The sequence below is a fragment of the Monomorium pharaonis genome, chromosome 3 (assembly GCF_013373865.1).
Source record: "Monomorium pharaonis isolate MP-MQ-018 chromosome 3, ASM1337386v2, whole genome shotgun sequence".
NCBI classification, from domain to species: domain Eukaryota; kingdom Metazoa; phylum Arthropoda; class Insecta; order Hymenoptera; family Formicidae; genus Monomorium; species Monomorium pharaonis.
Window position 1 is genome coordinate 12440032 of NC_050469.1, and position 17882 is coordinate 12457913.

Sequence of the window (17882 nt, forward strand, 5' to 3'; positions counted from 1 at the left end):
CATGACATAACTGCACACTGCAGAACGCTACGATTCCAATTTCAGTCAGAACAAACTTCACTATATATTTTCGTACGGAATTTTCAGGTTGCTGTAAATCCATCGATTGTTAAGAATTTTTTTAAGCAACAATTCTTGTATATTTTTAAATAATCGCAAAGCACTAAATTATTTCTAATGTTTTTCGATAATACTAAATTATAATAAATTATATACAAAATTTTTCTACACAAAAAAAAGGATGAAAAAGAGTTCTACGACCTGATCTTTTGTATTCGTGTAAAAAGGTGTCATAAAAAGTATTTATGGGGAGAGTCCCGGAGCGAACATAGATTGGTAATTGTCCGAATATGGTAGTCTCGCGGTAAGAAAAGCCTAACGGATTAAGGCGTAACGGAGGATGTCCGAGGAATCTTAAGCCCAAGATTTAATGCACTTTCACGTTGCGTATAGCTAGTTTTTATTATAGATAAACAGCGTATTTAATAAAGTTTATATGCCAGTTGTGCAACAAACTGCAAATAAACGACAGCTTCGGAAGCGGTTACAAGGAAAGAAGATTACGGCTTTTCTCGCGGTTAACAATAGTTAAAAATTTTTAATGAATAAAACGACATACATAAAATTCCGTAAAACTGTTAATCGCACGTTTGTCTTTCGCACGATTGTTTAAAGCATCGTGCATTTAACGTTCAGATTCTAATAGAATCTGAAATGTAAGAAACAAAATATTATTGCCAATGTGTAATAATAACGCAAACAGAATTCACTGAAGATAATCGTAGTTTCTTTGAAACATATCTCGCAGTTTCTTTTACGAGCCGTGCTTATCTGTTGTCACGTCATTTTGCGTCAATTCATACGGTAATGTTAAAATAAATTGTTTTTCAAAGAAATTAATTAATCAATATAACTAATATTATACATATGTATAATAATATTAAAGAGTGTCCGATATATATAAAGTACATCTATTAAAAAATAATAGCGTAAAATATAGATAACACACAACACTGATATATTTAGATATAAGTAAAAAAACTAATACAACGTTAGATAACTTTATATATAAAATTTATTAATAACTTCATTTATATATTAGAGATAATATTAGAGAAATTATATCTATATGTATAATATTAGTATGTTATGAATAGATAAACATTAATTTATTAAAGCACAACACTTCGTTGTTTACAACGTGTTGACACAGATCCTCAGATATCAATTATTAATCAAGCCGAATAAAAATTCTTCCAATCATACAGTTAATCAAATTGAACACGTACTTGATGGTAATCTCAAAAAATTTAACCGAATGGAATCGAATGGTTCGTGATGACGTATACGAAATAAAATCTTTATTAAAAAATCATCCCTCCGGTAATTAAAACGTTCCCTTACGAGAGGCTTTCTGCAATCCAGCCTCTCGCATCGAAAGTTCGTTTCAATTCGAGTTTCATTCACGTTCGCTGTCGGTTAACGACGAAATCGCTCCACTTCGATCGTGGACGTTTTGTCACAAAAAACAAATTTCATTCTCTCAAATCGATCTCCATGCGAGATTCTCGATTTGACTCGGTGCTCGACAACGAACGGTCCCCAAACGGTTTCGACAAAGATATCGTTCGCACGGATATCCGGTTCGCTCGTACGTCAGGTCGACTGTGACGGCGAGAGGGAACAGAGTTCTCTCCGGACAATTTCGATCGATTCGGTCACGTCCGTGCATTACACATTTTGACCTTTCATTGAGACAGCTTCACGACGAGCGCCGGTCTCCTCGACCGCCGGTGCGTCAGGAATGTCTCGAAAGTCGGCGTGCGTTCTCGTTTATCCTCCCGCCCCCGCCCCTTCACCCGCCCGCAACCATCCGTCGCGGCCTGACGACGACGTGTCTGACCCCCGCGATCGATTCTACAAGCGCCGCGGACGCCGGCTCCCCGGCGGCATTCCTCGTCGGGATCGGCGAGGAACGTGCGCGCGCGAGAGAGGAGAGACTTCCTCTCCTCGTGCGCGGAGCCGTCGCGCCGTCCGTATCAATCCGGAACCTCGATGAAGCGACGTTCCGCCTGGAAACCTGTTCGCGAAGAATGCCGTGCTCCGAGAATTATCGTCCCTCCCCGAGAGTTATCGTCGGCGGGCGATCGCGCGCGAGGCCAATGGTGGCTCTCGTGTCGATTGTCGTCGCCGAAATTGATATCTCGCGAAGTCACTACATTATCGGGGCCTCGCGAGACGAGGGAAGGCAGGGGGCTGAGGGGGAGGGGCGGAGCGCTTGGAAACTTTCCGAGGGTCGGCGCTCTCGCGCTTTTGCAGGAGGAAGAGGCTGAAAAGGAGCGTGACGCGAAGTCTCTCGGTTTCACTCACTTCCTCGCGGCGCATCACTTCCACCTGCAGCCGCCTCTGGTAGTCCTCGCACTCGTCCTTGTACTTCTCCATCTCCTCCTTCGTCTGCCGCATCTTCTTCTTGAGGACGTCGAGGAGGGTACCCTGCACTTGCGCCGACATGCTGGTGGCCAGTAGAGGACCCCCGGGTATATACGTAACGTGTCACGTTAAAACGCCGCGAAGGGCACTAACTGAACGCTGCGCGCGTGCGAGACGGAGAGCGAGAGAGAGAAAGAGAGAAAGAGAGAGAGAGAGAGAGAGAGAGAGAGAGAAACACACGGAGGAGGAGGTGGAACACGACGGCGACGCGCGAGCCGGTCCGTCGACGGGTTCCCACGCGGATTCGGCTGACGGGAGAGCGAAGTGACGCGCGGCGCGACGCGAGGACGATCTGTGCCGCGAACCCGAGCGCTGGTGTGCGCGACAGAGAGAGGCAGAGCACGGGTTTTCGTACGGCGCACCCGGAGCTGTCGTGCACTGACGACCACTGGCTGCTCTGTTGCTGCTGCTCTGCGGCCGCCGCTGTTGACTGAAGCGCAAGATGGCCGCCACCGGTGGTCGCGGCGCGCGTGCGCAGCGCGTCCTTCCGCGCGTCAAGTAGTCCCGTCCAGCGTGCCCTGCGCGGCCCTGCGCGTCAAGGGCCGCCGTCGCGCGCGCGGCTCCCTTTCTTTTTTTTTTCCCTCCCGCGGACGCCGTCCGTCCGCGCGAGAGCGAGCGGCGACGAGCGATCGCGCGCGGGACCATCGCGATCAGGACCACGCCTGCACGCGCCGCGCGTGGTCGCGCCGCGCCGCCGCTGCCGGTGCAAATCGCGCGCGCGTGTGTGTGTGTGTGTGTGCGTGTGTGTGTGTGCGCGCACCCGAGTATCGCTACGCCGATCGACGTGTCGCCGCCGCCGCGCGCAAAGCCCCCCCGCCCGGAAATACCGCGCCCGTTGTCGCGAGCGCGCCCAGCCGTTCGAATCGCCGGTATACAATTCGTACATTGTTTCGAAACATTCTATCCGCCCCTCGAGCCCTCTCTTTCCTTTTTTTTTTTCATCTTTCCTTGCTTATTTCACCAGTGCCTATTTCTTTTGTATATTGAAATGTCCGATGCGCGAGTCGAGTGTTGTCGATCACTGTGGAATGTTGTCTCGCGAAGCGTACATTTGATTTGGATTTATATCTAATTGTAAAGTTCTATTTCGGTGCTTTATCTCGTTGTTTCTTATATTAAGATAATATTAGAAATGTTCGAATACAGTCGAATCGCACGTATTGACAATCTTGTAAAATTGTATGTAAAGTTACTATATCGTACAATTAATATTATTTTTCTTATGTCGACATTTTTTGATTATCTATTCTTTTAATTATCGACTCGATTTGGTGTCAAAAAATTTTAGATTCGCACATCTTTAAATTCGTTACACTAAGAACTGTTTAAAATTTCGAATACGGAAAAAGTAAGTCGAAAGTTTAGAGAAAATAAAATATATTAGTAGCCGTTATCAAATTCCAAATAATTTACACGCAATTTACACCGAATGGACTTTAATTTGCGTTTAATTCGCTTGACGTTCCGACCTCAGTGCCTCTTCTGGACACTCGGAGAAGCAGAACGCCTGAATCGCTCCGTCCTTGGGGCGGGAATTTCAAATGTCTCCGTTCTCCGCGGTATCTCGAGCTTTCGCGCTGCATAAAAGCGCAATCTAACGAGACCGCGTTGATCCAATATGCCACGTCGCATACTGACATGTGTAGCGTCCTGTTTGCTGAATGCTTTTTTAAATAAAACAGCTCTCTTTCTCTCCCACGAAACTATTCACGAGCGCCTTTAGACGTTACATCGCGATAAAGCTGTCCCGCTGTGTAACGCAATTCTGGTTTATAGGTTGCGCAGTGACCTCGCGGCAGATGCGTTTAATATATTCAGCACGTGGCAGAGCTCTCGGATGATGACGTCTAAATTACATGCGTTACTCCACTCGAGAGCAATACACTGCCATTAATCGGCACTATAGATATAATCTAATGTACGTGTTCGTATATCTATATATGTAGGTTCGGATGTCTCATATGATACCGTATGCATTTTTTATTATACTTTAACAAGATAACGAAAACAGAAATGGTAGATAAGAGAAATGTAATAATAATTGCAGTCAGATAATTTCCAAGGTTAATTTCGCACGCTGTGCAACTGTGCGTAACTTGCGTGCCTTGAGAAACGGAATACAATTGGATGATAATTATGCATTGAGCTATTTAGCCATTCAAAAAGAAAAATGGAACTTACATGCGCGATTGCTTTATCGATAATTGAAATTTTTCTTTACATTTTTATCGAGAAATATTTTTTTGAATTAATTATTATTATTGTCAATAATTATTTTTAATTATTAATATAAAAACATGTATAATGATTATAAAATAATTAACCGTTACGTGTTAATTTTCTAGAAGATAATCAAAGTATAAATCAGCGAAAATTAAATTAGTACGTAATTAACTACTTTATTATAAAATATATCGTGAAGATTGATTTTGCATCTCAAAGAACCTATCGTTCAGATGGCTAAGAACACATCCGCTCGATGTGTATCGATTCTAGTTAATATGAATGCACTCGGCACTACAGCTCAGTCAATATAATATCTTTTACGTTTCGGTTAGGCTGAATATGACGCAAATCTTTCGTCATTGCAGAAACAGTATTAAATACGCGATAAGTATGGTTCTGATATCCACATGTATAACACACTGGAGTAGAAAGAGCTAAACATATATGTAATAAGCTCGAACGCCAATCATAAATTTTTTCCGCTGCATTTGTTATACTCGCAATAATTTCCACGGCACATAAGCATCACATTAGAACCTTTACCGTTCCATTTCTGCATAACTCGCTTTGTATATAGTTCGCAACTCAACGATTGTACCGTTACTATTTAATTAAAGGCGCACGCGAGCACAATGAATCTCCTTTATCGCGATTTATATTTTTGATGAAATAATCCTCGCCTATGCTCCGGATAATTAGAATCAATTCCGACTTTAATTGCGTGTAATTTCCATTAAAAGAAGAAAATCTTCATTCTAAGAACTATATACATTTGTTTAAATTGTAACATAATAGCGAGAATTAATAACATTTAATTTTACTTTGAATAATTTCGAATATAATAATGTTAACGTGATTTTAATTTCATAATGCTTCACATAATTAGTGGATTTCAATATTTACATAAGAGTCTTATTGTCGCTTTATGAAATTCGAATACATATCCGAATTCGAATAAATCTGAATTGTAATTTAATTTTATTAAACGGAATGTTCCTTTCTCGACGTGTGCTAATTGCGATGTAATTCCAATTATAAATTTCGTTAACCTAAAATTTTAAGATGTTTACACCTGTTCTCCAAATGGCGTTTCAACCTGGCATTGTTCCAATTCTGTTGAGAAAGCCGTTCCAGCTGCGCTTTTCCAACAGATTTCCTGTTTTTCAATGTAAAAAACATATTTAGTTTAAATGTTCGATACATTAGCATCAATATCACAAACTCCGTTGATGCTTCAGATTGAATAAAGAAATTCAATTAGAAGAAAATTAAGAGTACATAAAGAAGACAATTATATTATCGCATATAGTATTTATGCTTTTAATCACGTCATCGATTTGATTTTCAACAGTTTCATTGATTCAAAATTCCAATCAGAAACATTTGCATCTGCTTTCCAAATGGTGCATTCGACTTAGCATTGTTTCAATCTCGTTGAGAAATCGGGCGCGCGCGTAAGGCAAAGAGAGAAAGAAAAAGAGAGAGATATCTATTCTTTTCCTCGCGATTTCTTCTTCCTTAATCTTTCGCAAAGTAAAAGATACATGCAGCTGAAAATAATAGACTCACGCTGCTCGTAAAACACTCGATGACTACGACCATCATCTTGGCTTTCACCTAGCAAAGAAAGAGCCTTCATTCGCGTCTTAAATCGTCGAGCATCGATCGTGGATGGTAGCACGTCGGAACGTGAGAAATCGCGGAATGTGGCGTGGTAACATCGTCCCCGATAAGAAAAAGAGAAGAACCAAGGAAGAGCTTCAGAAGCGGCGTCGCGCGCGACAAAGAAGTCGAAGGTGAACGGAATTAGCGCGCGTTCCAAATCCCCGCGTTGCGCGTGGGCGTTTCGCAACGGTGCGTCGCAACGAGGATAGGAATTCAAATGGATTTTAAATTTTTTATGTCGATGCGCCTTTGATAGCCGATACTTTCTCATCGTTTAAATCGAGCAACCATGGTTTTTAAGGCATGGTATTTCTCGCGAACGATGAGCGCTGAAGTTCTTTGAGAAAGAAAAAATATAATTGCTTCGAAGAAAAAAATTAATATACAACTTTTGTATCCCTACATATATCCCAATTTTGATTAATGTAAAAAGGGAGAGGGGAATATGGATAATTTTTTATTAATTTTCGGAATAATGTGAAGATCTTTCAAATTTTTAACTGTCCAAATTTTAATTTTGACCTTAAGATGGGCGTTCTCTGTTAGATGCGCATAACGCACAGCGGATTTATTCGTGCAGAGGCTCCGGGAACGAGAGCTTACGCAATCTGGTGCTCCCGAATAAAAGTCTCGCTGGATCACGGCCGTCATGTATTTTTAAAATGTTGACGAGTCGAATCGTGGGGGTGGTAAGATTGTGCAGACTTGCCAGACGCGTAAGCGTGAAAGGGCGGGGCCCCGAGAAAAAGGAATGACGGAGTGGCATCGCCGAGAGGAACAACCCGGAGATCGGGGGCTTTCCATTGTCCGATGACGACGACAACGAGCAAAGTAGCGTTGATCATCGCCGAGAGATGGTCGTTCAATTGGTCGTTACTGGGGAGGATAAAGACAGTTGACGACACAGACAAATTCAATTCTCGCGATGACGAAGAAAGTTCGCCAATGAAACTCGAACGCCGTAATGAAATTTCCAATTCAAAGGGTGGATCTGAATAAATAATTATGCAAATATCATACGATGTAAATAAAGAAGGTGTTTTACCTTGCCTCCGCGGCATATAATCTTATCCTCGAAACTGGTTTTCGTGCATTACAAATGGGGAAAGTGCCCGGATGTCATCGAAGAATCATAAAATATATTTGGATACCGTAACGATTCGATGTACCGTAATGCGACATATCCTATTATATGCGGTTGGCTTCGATGTAATGCAGAGGCTGTCGCAAGCAAGAGAGATACCCTTTCTTTTTGCTTCGGTTTATTTTCCATTTTAGTTATTATTAAATTAACAAAGTTATTTTTAGACAAAGTCATTTCTCTACAATCAAGAATGGATGATCCGTTTATTTTTAAAGCTTCTATAATTAGAGAGCGTTTAATAAAGTCCGACGAATCCTGGCACAAACTGCGGTGACATCACAAACACAATTTGGAAAATATATTTTCGAAAGGAGATACGCCTCGTGCGATTAATTAATTATATGCGCGAGATATATTTATTTAATCGTAAATTCTCGTAGTTTGACGAGATATGGATCGTTAGGATACCAGCTTTAACTTCAAAAATAAAGTCATTAAAGAAAGCAATTGAATACTTCGAATTAATATTCGTAATGCGTTAATAAAGAAATTAAATAAAAGCATTTACAATCGAATAATAAATATAGTATAAAGTTCAATGCGATATAACTGTTCCAGTTTCTACTGCAAAGCGCAACCCAGAGAAAACGTGCTAATGAATCGAAACACGTAATACATGAAGCATTATTTAACAAAAGGCAAAAATTTAAATTGAAATTGAATAACAATAAGTATACATACATAGCCTAATCTCGATATTCATAACTATATCAACCAGTGATATATGGTCTTTTAATGATAATATATTGATTCCAATCAGTAAGAGGATCTTCCTATTAATCACTGAAAGACAGTGAATAATCCTTGGAATAATCCAATTATAAGTATAGCATTACAAATCAGTGAATAATAAAACACTGAATCACTGACAATTTACGAAAAAGATGTTAACAAATATTGTAGACATTAATACATGAGTATTGATCTCGACTTGAAAAATAAATTGACAAACATATTGAGAAATATAAGAGATTTTATATCTTTAATAAATAGAGTAGATAACGATGCACTGTGTGTAGCAACGACTTTCTATCGGTGTATTGGGCAAGAGAATCGTGTGCGCGTAACCTATTGTCCTCGTTCAGTAACCCTAATAAATGCCATTTGTCGCCAAGAGGATCTCGCACTAACACACGTCGTTACCGGTAACTTTCTCGGCTGTTGTTCCAGGGATGTTGCGTGCGGAGCTGTTTTAGAGCGCTACTCTAATATTAAAAAATTTCATACAGCGTCCGATATATTCTGGCATTTATTTGAGATAAACTCGAGAAATATTCCAATTGCAATAAATAACCATAATCTATAGAGAATTAGAATTTCTCGATAAATTTTAATAGAGATTTGACGATATATAGTTATTGAGAATCTAATTATCCTGTTAGATGTCGAAACGATTCAAAGATCAATTAAAAGATTAGAAAATAGTAACCTTGTTTTTTTTATCTGAAAAAATGTAGCTTATTACATTATCGTACAAGATGTTTAATTCAATCTGTTACAGAAATTAACTTATATTACGCTTTGCTATTCGATTCTTCAATCATTGTCACTGCAGATGAAATAGCAATTTAATGATTTCCGATCGTTAATCACGATAGTATTTATTAATACTCAACAAAAGATATAGCAGTGTCTTAAGCTTTTTAATCTTTCGTGGCAAAGTTGAATCGGTTCTAGGTTGTCGGAGTCTTGAAAAGGAAAACAGTTATGTGAAAATAACGGATACTCATACACGTAAAGGTAACCAGGCATCAGTTTGACGTGATGCATTCTTGAAAATCTACGTTAGATAATTTGTTCGCAGTCATTCAGAGGGCGCATTTATATAAATTTTTTTTCTTGCTGGTAATCTCTAAAGTCGACTCGAGTTCATATCTTCGCGGGAGAAAAAGTCCACGACAATTCTCGCGTGATTACAATTGCAAATAAACACATAAATATACCAGGCACGGTAGTATGCAACGGGCACGAAGTCCGTTCGTTTTTCTCGTTTCATTTAACGTTGATCGGTGACATCAATGGATCGTTAAAAAAAAAGTGCATAACGTAGTAATGATTGTCATTAGTGGTCAATTTTCTGGTAACACGAGAACTCGCGGTATTATCCAATCGCACGTGTCTCCCATGGAAATTTGGAGTCGCGTGCGATTGTATTGTCGTCGCTTACATAATCCGTGTTACATGCGGTTTTTATTATCGCGAAACTAGAAAGTGCATGCGTCGAAGATAAGAAAGGATGAGCGTTAAAGTAAAAAAAAAAAGTATATAGTTTTACTAATACTTTTTTAATTCAACCGACGAAATTTCAGAATCAAACTTTAAATTATTTCGAATAACTATATTATATCCTTGTATCACAAAACGCTGTTGGAATAATTATCATTTATCATCGCGTGTCATGCGTGTCGTCAATTTAAACGGCAACGTAACGCACTAATAATGTCCCGACGTTATCGCCAAGAAGCCGGGCTTGATAACGTCAGGTTACACCGCCGCGGACATCGATTTTACTCTTTGAAGGCAGCAATCTTAAAAATATTACGAGCTTTATATATTGCCCTCGTCCACGCTTCGTCGCGGTTTACTATCATCGAGATCTCGGTGCATCAGCAATATAATTTTATCAAATACCTAAAAACGTATTTTCGAAGAAAACTACGAGGGAGAGCGGAAGTAGCATTCAAAGAATTTCGGGAGTTGGTAGATATAAACGTATATAGCAGTCGACCCCCATCTCCCCCACCCCCGAGGACCTCTCGATCGGCGTTATCAAGGTCCCGGCGACCTTGAGACCTCCAGACGCGTGTACCTATCGGCGACGGCGCGCGCCGTCATCGTCAGCGTACGGCGTGCGCGATACTGACCCGCTTCAGCTGATTGCCCATGATATTCTGGAGTTCGTTCTTTATCAGACTGAACTTCATCATCGTGTCGCTGGAGAATATGGAGCAGCCGAAGGCGAGCCCGGGATAGTCGGCGCATCTCTTCCGCCTGCGGGCCTCCCGCTCGGCCTGGACCTCCGTGCGCTCGCTGGGGCAGCGTAGCTTGGCGAGCTCCGCCAGCTCCAGGTCCTCCTCGACGTTGGCGGACTCGTCGTCGGAGTTGCCGTCGCCGCGGGCCCTCGCGACCGCGTGCTCGGGCTCGGGCGAGTTGCTCTTGCTCCGCGGAGGACGACCGTTGTCGGCGGGGGGGCTCTTCCCACGTGGACTGGATCGGGGGGACCTCCGCCTCCTCCTCCTCCTGCCGCCCAACCCCCCCGCGTGATCCTGCGTGATCTCGCCGCGCTCGGCGTCCTTGCTCTCGCCGAGCGCGGGAACGTCCGGGCTACACTGCGCGAGCCTCTGTCGGACGTCGTCGTCGCTCCTGCGGTCTCCCTCATCCTCCTCCTTCCTCTCCTTCTCCTCCTTCGTCCCGAACTCGTCGTCGACGATTTGCCTCGTGGCAGGCCGCAGTGTCACTTGCGGCACGGATGGCTCCGTCGCGGCGACGAGTCGGACGACGTCGTCGTCGTCGTCGTCGAGCGTGACATTCCTGACGGTTCCCTCAGCAGGGCCACACTGCGCGGGTCCTCTGCTGGAGGCGTCGAGACGTCGTCGCGTGGTGTGCCGCGGATGATGCTGGTGACCGCGGCGCTTCGTCGTCACCGCCGAGAACACCCGCTGCTCCATGTCACACGTCCAGCTGTCGTTGTCAGGAGGGTGCTCTCGCCAGCGGGACCGCAATCCTCCCCTTCCCCACCACCCCGCGAGGGCGCGCGCGCGCGAGCGCGCGCACACACGCGTTACCCCGCACAGCACACGTTGACGCGGGGCCCGTGCGATATGCACCGCTCTACCACCACTGCACCAGGCGCACCTCCGCCATCTTGTCTGTCACTGATCGCGCGACACGAGTCCTCTCTCTACCCCGCGCCAGTGTCGCGGCGCACTGTCCACACCGGCCGTAGCGTTGCACCGTTGCACGCACACACGCCGCTGCATACACAAAGGAACGGAGTACGGCGCGCGCGGTTCTGCGCGGTGCGCTGGGCACGCTGCGTCTGTCTCGCTCGCGCGCACGACGAGCGAGAGCGACGTCCCCACCACGCGGTCGAGCATCACCGCGAGTGGGGGAGGAAAGGATCCCGGAGACACCCGATGAAGTAACGCCGACGAAGAGTTCGCGCCGACGCGGGTTGCGCCTGCGCGGGCGAGTGGCGCCATCGCTCGGCGCACGCTTGCATCGCGTATCGCCGATAATTCGTATTGTTGTTGTTGTTGTTGTTGTTGACGCCGCGGCTTTTCGCGATTTTGATCGAGAGGTCCTCGGATTTATTGTATCATTCGATTCTCCGATTTATCGGATTTTTCTCGCAATCTAACGTCTTAATGCGTATCGCAATATTTCAAGTTATCTGATTACCCGAGTAAAGTTTGTTGTTCAAAATTTCAGAATATTCCTCTTTTTTTTCTTAACATTAACTGCACCAGTTACGTCATATTTCTTATTTTGTTATACGAATAAATGTAAAATCAAATTTATTCTCGAAATTCTTTGAATACCTTCCGTTTCCGAATTTTGTGTTATGATGATTGAGCAGCCTGTAGGAAGCAACTGAAATTCTGTACATTCTTTGGAAAGTTTTCGAACACTTAGCAAGTAAGAGAATATAGGCGGGATCGACGGCTGCAACGCAAAATATATAAATATTTGATTTCGATCAATTAATTCGAATCAAAATAATTGCTAAATAAAATTAATTTCTCGCCCAATCGGGCAATAATCCCGAATTCCTTTTCGTCGAATAATAAAAAAATTGGTCTGACTTACGTTTTGCAGAGCCTTGTCTTTCTCCTCCAATTTTGCGTTGACCTGCATAAGAGCTTCTTGAGTTTGATCAAGCTCATTCTCGATGGTCTGAATCTTCTTTTGCAGAGCACGAGCCTCTTCCTCAGCCTACATGTCAAAATATCTCATCATTTCTCCTCTATCATTTAATAAATGTATTATTATAACTTAATTTGTAAATATAAATAAGTTGTCATATATTAAATCAACTTGTTTTATTCAATTTTGCATTCTTAATTTTTAAGACATTTTTATACGAACAACTGTGACTGATTTCAAAGTTATCATGACGAATAATTGTTTCTTATACCTTTTCAGCTCGTGCATTCGCGTCACGAGCTTGCTGTTCGCAGAGCAACGCGCGATCCATCGCGTTGTCCTTCTCCAGCTTCATTCCCTGCATCTTCTTCTTGATCGCGTCCATGGTGGTGTTTGTGTCTCCTCACTCGTTCAATAGAAGAAATTCTGTGGCATCAAACGAGAATGTGATTACGAGTGATGGAATGTTCGAAATATTGTGATATTAATTAGGAAAGGAGCACGCATTAATCTTCTCTTTCATAATAGAAACAGAATTAATATAGTGTTTTTCCGATCTGTTTAAATAAATTAAAATATTCGTCATAATTAATTACATAAATTTGTGTGTAAAACTTAAAGTGCCATTGTAATGATATACCGACTCGAGAATTTTCGCAATTACGTGGTCCATCAAAAGATAAAAAATATATTAATTTACCAAGTCTACTGAATTTTACTTTCGCGACAGCGATTGTCAAATTGAAAATTTCTCGTCAATTTACCACGGTAATTTATACAAAGCCCTCTAATTAACGTCAAGATTTTTTCCTCCTCTCGCTTCTCTTCACACCTTCGCTAAGCGAATCATTCTAAACCGCTTCGATGAACGATTAATTATGCTCTGGTTTTTCTTCTCGTCGCGTGCAGCAATTTTCTTTGTTCGACGGAATGCGGCCTGCACTCTGCGGACTCTCCTCGCAACAATATAGGGTGGAATGGTGCACGCCACGATCGTTCGTGCGATCGCTCGTGGTCCGTTATCCTTCCGCGGCAACTTACGACGGTGTTTCAAGGATATAAAAGGGAAGAGGGGGGGGGGCAGGAGAGGAAGAAGACTCGTCGATCGCGGAAGTGAGATCCTCCTCTCGCGCTTGGCGCGCGAGAAAATTCCGAGCTTTGCTTTTGCGCGCGCGGATTCGCCATTCGGCGCGAGGCGCACAGGCGTGTGCATAGATGTATAATTAGCGAGCGACCGGATATCCTATTTATAGAGGCGGCTTCTCGCTGAGCAAAGGCCCGGGCCGCGGAAGAAGCCGATATCAAACCGCGCTCGCGCTCCGCTGCCTCTTTTCGTCGTCGTGACGTCACGCCCGCCGTTCAGGTATGCGAGCTCCGTGCACCACGCGGGGGGAGAGGGGAGAACAAAAATCCGTCGCGACCGTCCTTTGTACGGAATCGAATTCTCCGAATGACGCGATCGAGAGAGAAAGAGAGAGAGAGAGAGAGAGAGAGAGAGAGAGAGAGAGAAGATGAAAACCGGTGCGGCGCGCGCCGGTTTACCTCCCTCGACGAGATCGTCCGAGGCAGCGAGTAACTTTAAAGTGGCTCCGTTTCCAGGTGGTATCCCGATAAGCGTTGGTTTGAAATTCAATGACGATACCATCGCGACACGTCCCCCCGTCGCGGAGACGCGAGGATGTAAGTGACTTGGCGTTATCGCGATGCCGCGACATAAGCTGAGGACCCAAGTACTTCGTTTCGCGAGGAGAGTTTGTTAACTGAATGTTGACGACACCGGGGAACGGCACTGCGATCATTTGATTTTATTTAACTTTTTCCCCCGAGGCTATTACTACATTATTATTATTATTAGAATCATATTTTATATATAGTATAGCCGACTTGTAACCTGTTTTTCACTCTTTTCTTCCGCTCGTCGAAGGATACGCGACATCAAGTATATTTTTCTTCAGTAATTTCTGTCATTATACATCTGGCAGCAAAAATACAAATTGCTAGTTGACCAAAGTGGATTTAAAGTGAAACAAAAATAATTCGCCAGTTGCATATACTAAACGTATCCGTTTAAAGGTACTGAAGAAGTCCTTTGCCTGCGCCACTGCAATTGCAAACGACGTGGAGTCGCATCTAGCAGCTTCTTCCGCCGAGCGAATACGCACGCGGGATTCCGAGCTCGCCGGTAATCAGAGATGCCTGGTAAGCGGAGAACGGGAGGGAAATGGATGTTTGCGCGGTGTTCGCAAGAATACTAGCCGAAAGATTCTGCGAAGTTACACGCGACCGGTGCGCACCGGTGATCGTAGGTTCTACAAACATTTAATACATACAATTCCAGCGAAACGATATTTCTCAGTTCCGTTGGTTCCTCTCTCATTTTTCTCTTCCTTGTTTTCTTTTCCGTTAGATACAGAAGGACGTCTAGGTGCAGAGATCTTGAGACCGCCGACCAAAATTCCCCCGTAAAGTGGAATCCCTCGAGAAGTGGGCTATCGATGATTTGTCGGAACGCGATCCTCGCGCGCGATCCAAAAACGCACGACGTCCGACGAGTTATTTTTATGCGTTAACGGGAGAGAGAGAAAGAGAGAGAGAGAGAGAGGGGGGGGGGGGGAGCGGCAAGAATCGTTGCCGCTTGCCGTCGCCGCTGGCCGAACCATTTCGGGTTACGCATAGCGGGCATCGCGCTGGCTCCCAAACGCACCGACCGAGTGACTTAACTCGGCGGTGTCTTGTTACGCGCTACGGGAGGCAAACCGATTGCGAACTTTCGACTGTCCTTCTCTCTCTCTCTCTTTCTCTCGTACGTGAGAATACGTGAGACTGCTTCCGCGATTGTAAAAATTTCACGTCGTTAGATATTAATCACTCTAGGAAAAAGAGTTTCTCCAAAATATAGTTATAACACCCATTTTGGAACATTCAAATCATTTGGATTGTAATTGCCCTAATTTTACCTATATTTTTTTTTAAATTAATCCTGTATTAACTAGAAATTGCAATTAGCTATTTTATCTATTTCAAGTTATACTAATCAACGAACAATCCAAGTGATTTGATTACCTAGTCATGGACCATAAAGTGGGTCATAACCGTATTTTGGGAGAATTATATTTCCCATAGCATTCGCAAGTAATCTCTTGTAAAAAAATAAATCAAAGGGGCTCCGTTATGCTGCTTCTTTCTAAAAAAATTTGTTGCGTAGTTTTTTAGAGATTGACTAGAAATTTTAACTTATTCCATGCTTCATAATAGTTTCTTCATTAAATTGCATATATCGCGGAGAAATTACTTTTTATACATTTTTTCCCATTAATGAATACTACACAAGATTTCTATATGGATATATGTAATCTCGGCGAGTTGCATGACGTTGTTTTCTTTTCTGCGAGTTAGCACGCATCGTAAATCGCTGGTAACGTTAGCTCATTTTTCTCGAGTAAAACGCGCTTAGCTCGGCACTCTTGATGGAACGCGCCGAAGAAATTTGTCCCCGTAACTACGAAAAGATCGGAAGTCTGTGCAATGTTGTCACAGTGGTTACTCGCGAATGAAAAGAAAAATCCTTCTGTGAGTCACTGCATTCCATAAGACAGCGACCGCACGGTTTGTGATAACCCGTTATCGTGTGGTGTGCATTTTTGCGAAGCCTCTTTTATTTTCGGCGATTATCGAAAGTAATTAGATTATAACGATAACTATATTAATTATAACGTAAATCATAAGAAATTGAAGGCACTTTTCAAAGATTTGGCATTCGTTCTTTTTCTAGTAACTTTATTTTGTCTTCAACATATTAAGAAAATTAGTTGAATAAAATGAAAGATAAAATTGCTAGACTACGAATAGAGAGAATTACTTTTTAAGAGTTCCGTCAAGATTCTTTGCATTTTACATAGCTGTGAAGTTGCTCAAGAATCTCGTTCAGTTCCAAAATAAGAACGAAGGTAATCCTACTTGACGTAACAATTGAGTTACTTCACTTTTTGCCCATAGACACGCGTCACTCATTGTTCAATGATGATTAAGTCATCTTCCCGGACGTAATCGTTTTATGTTCTGTCCATGCGATATCTATATCGTATAGATACTATAGATCATAAAGCTGGGCGATATCAGTTCCTCAATTAAATAAAGACGTCGTAAAACAAGCGTTCAATGTCGCAAATATTCTTGCTAAAAAAAATCTACGTACAGTTTTGATATTTTTCTTATCTTTGTAAAGAAATACTCTTTTTCCTTGTTATTATAAATCTTCGGTCTTAGAATTTGTGTTTTTACTTTTATTTACTCACATTCTTAAAACGCTTCAGAGATTACCGCTAATAGATTCGCTTGCTACGTGAGTACTATTCTTGTCTGGAATAATTTTAGAGACTTACGTTCGTACTATGGACCGTTTTAAAATTGATCTGTACATTGGCATCAATTTAACGTTAAATAGCATATAAATTTATGGAAAGTACGACAATAGACAACTCTTTTTCGAAAAATAAACGTGCAAATATGGTCATCGAAAAAGATGTAAGAACGAACAACGGTCACATGCCACGCCGAATCGAAATCGTTTCTTCCTTCGCGCACTAAAAATCGAAACCCGGCCAAGCTGAGGATTTTCGTCCGCCTTTCGCAGATGCTCAATCTCGTCGGGGAATTCTCTCCGCGAAGAGAACAGTATTTTTCCCTGTACGTACAAAGTATCGAGTGCCGTATCTCCCCGTCGTGAGAACTCGTCTCGAGAATCCTCGTCCTTCGGCGAGCGGACTATTTACTCAAGCTCGCCGGAATTCGCTGAAGCGAGGACGGGCGCGAGATAATGCGTGTGTATGTGTACAAACCGACAAGTGAGTGACATTAACACAAGAACCGGCCTATTTGCCGCGGTTTCTTGCGAAAGTATCACTCGCCACTAATATTTACACGCAGGCACCACACTTGTATCCTTCGCGCAGGGCGACCCGGTGCCGCGCTCCAGGAGAGCGGCCCTCTCTCCCCGACCTTGGTACGCACGGGGGTACCACCACATGGTACTCACGCGCAAGGTACTCACGTTCTCGTATCCGTCCGGGATGCGTCCGATCTGCGGGCTAAGTCACGACTGGGCGACGAGGAGGCGCTCGGGGCTCGCTTCGCCGTGGCTCCCACCTTCTCTCGCGATGCTCCTCGAGATCGCCGAGGACGACGACGTAGGCCGCCCCACCGTCGCGTGTGTGTACCACCCCCCCTCCCCTTCCGTCTGGATCTGTGAAAATGTACACCGGCCGCCGCCCGCGGATTTATCTTTAGATCGCGGACACGCGTAAGTGCGTGCGTGTGCGCTCTATTTCGGCGACGACGGGGAGGATCCCCTCGGAAAGCAGCACGAAGCGGGAGATGAAGCTCGGAACTGGACGTCGCGACGATTCCGATCGGCCACCGGTTGTCCGCGAAAACTCGGGGGCAAAGTCAAAGTCACATCGCGATCCGCATGAAATGATGCTTGGACACGGAA

General features: G+C 43.6%; 1 protein-coding gene across 21 annotated transcripts in view; it reads right to left on the reverse strand.

The window, feature by feature from the left end:
* Window positions 1–17561, reverse strand: part of LOC105838949 (tropomyosin Per a 7.0102) — a 39863-nt gene extending 22302 nt beyond the window's left edge. For 4 of the 21 annotated variants that reach the window (XM_036284523.1, XM_036284529.1, XM_036284522.1 and 1 more), the window contains exons 1-3: window positions 17442–17560; window positions 12663–12817; window positions 12335–12460 (exon numbers count right to left, since the gene is read on the reverse strand). In XM_036284523.1, coding sequence (XP_036140416.1) covers window positions 12335–12460; window positions 12663–12776 — 240 coding nt within the window. In that variant the 5' untranslated portion in view covers window positions 12777–12817; window positions 17442–17560. Of the gene's footprint in view, window positions 1–2370; window positions 2939–10389; window positions 11566–12334; window positions 12461–12662; window positions 12818–17426 lie in introns of those variants that run through there. The other 17 variants (XM_036284527.1, XM_036284526.1, XM_036284528.1 and 14 more) reach the window with 13 other exon arrangements.
* Window positions 17562–17882: the final 321 nt, after the last annotated feature.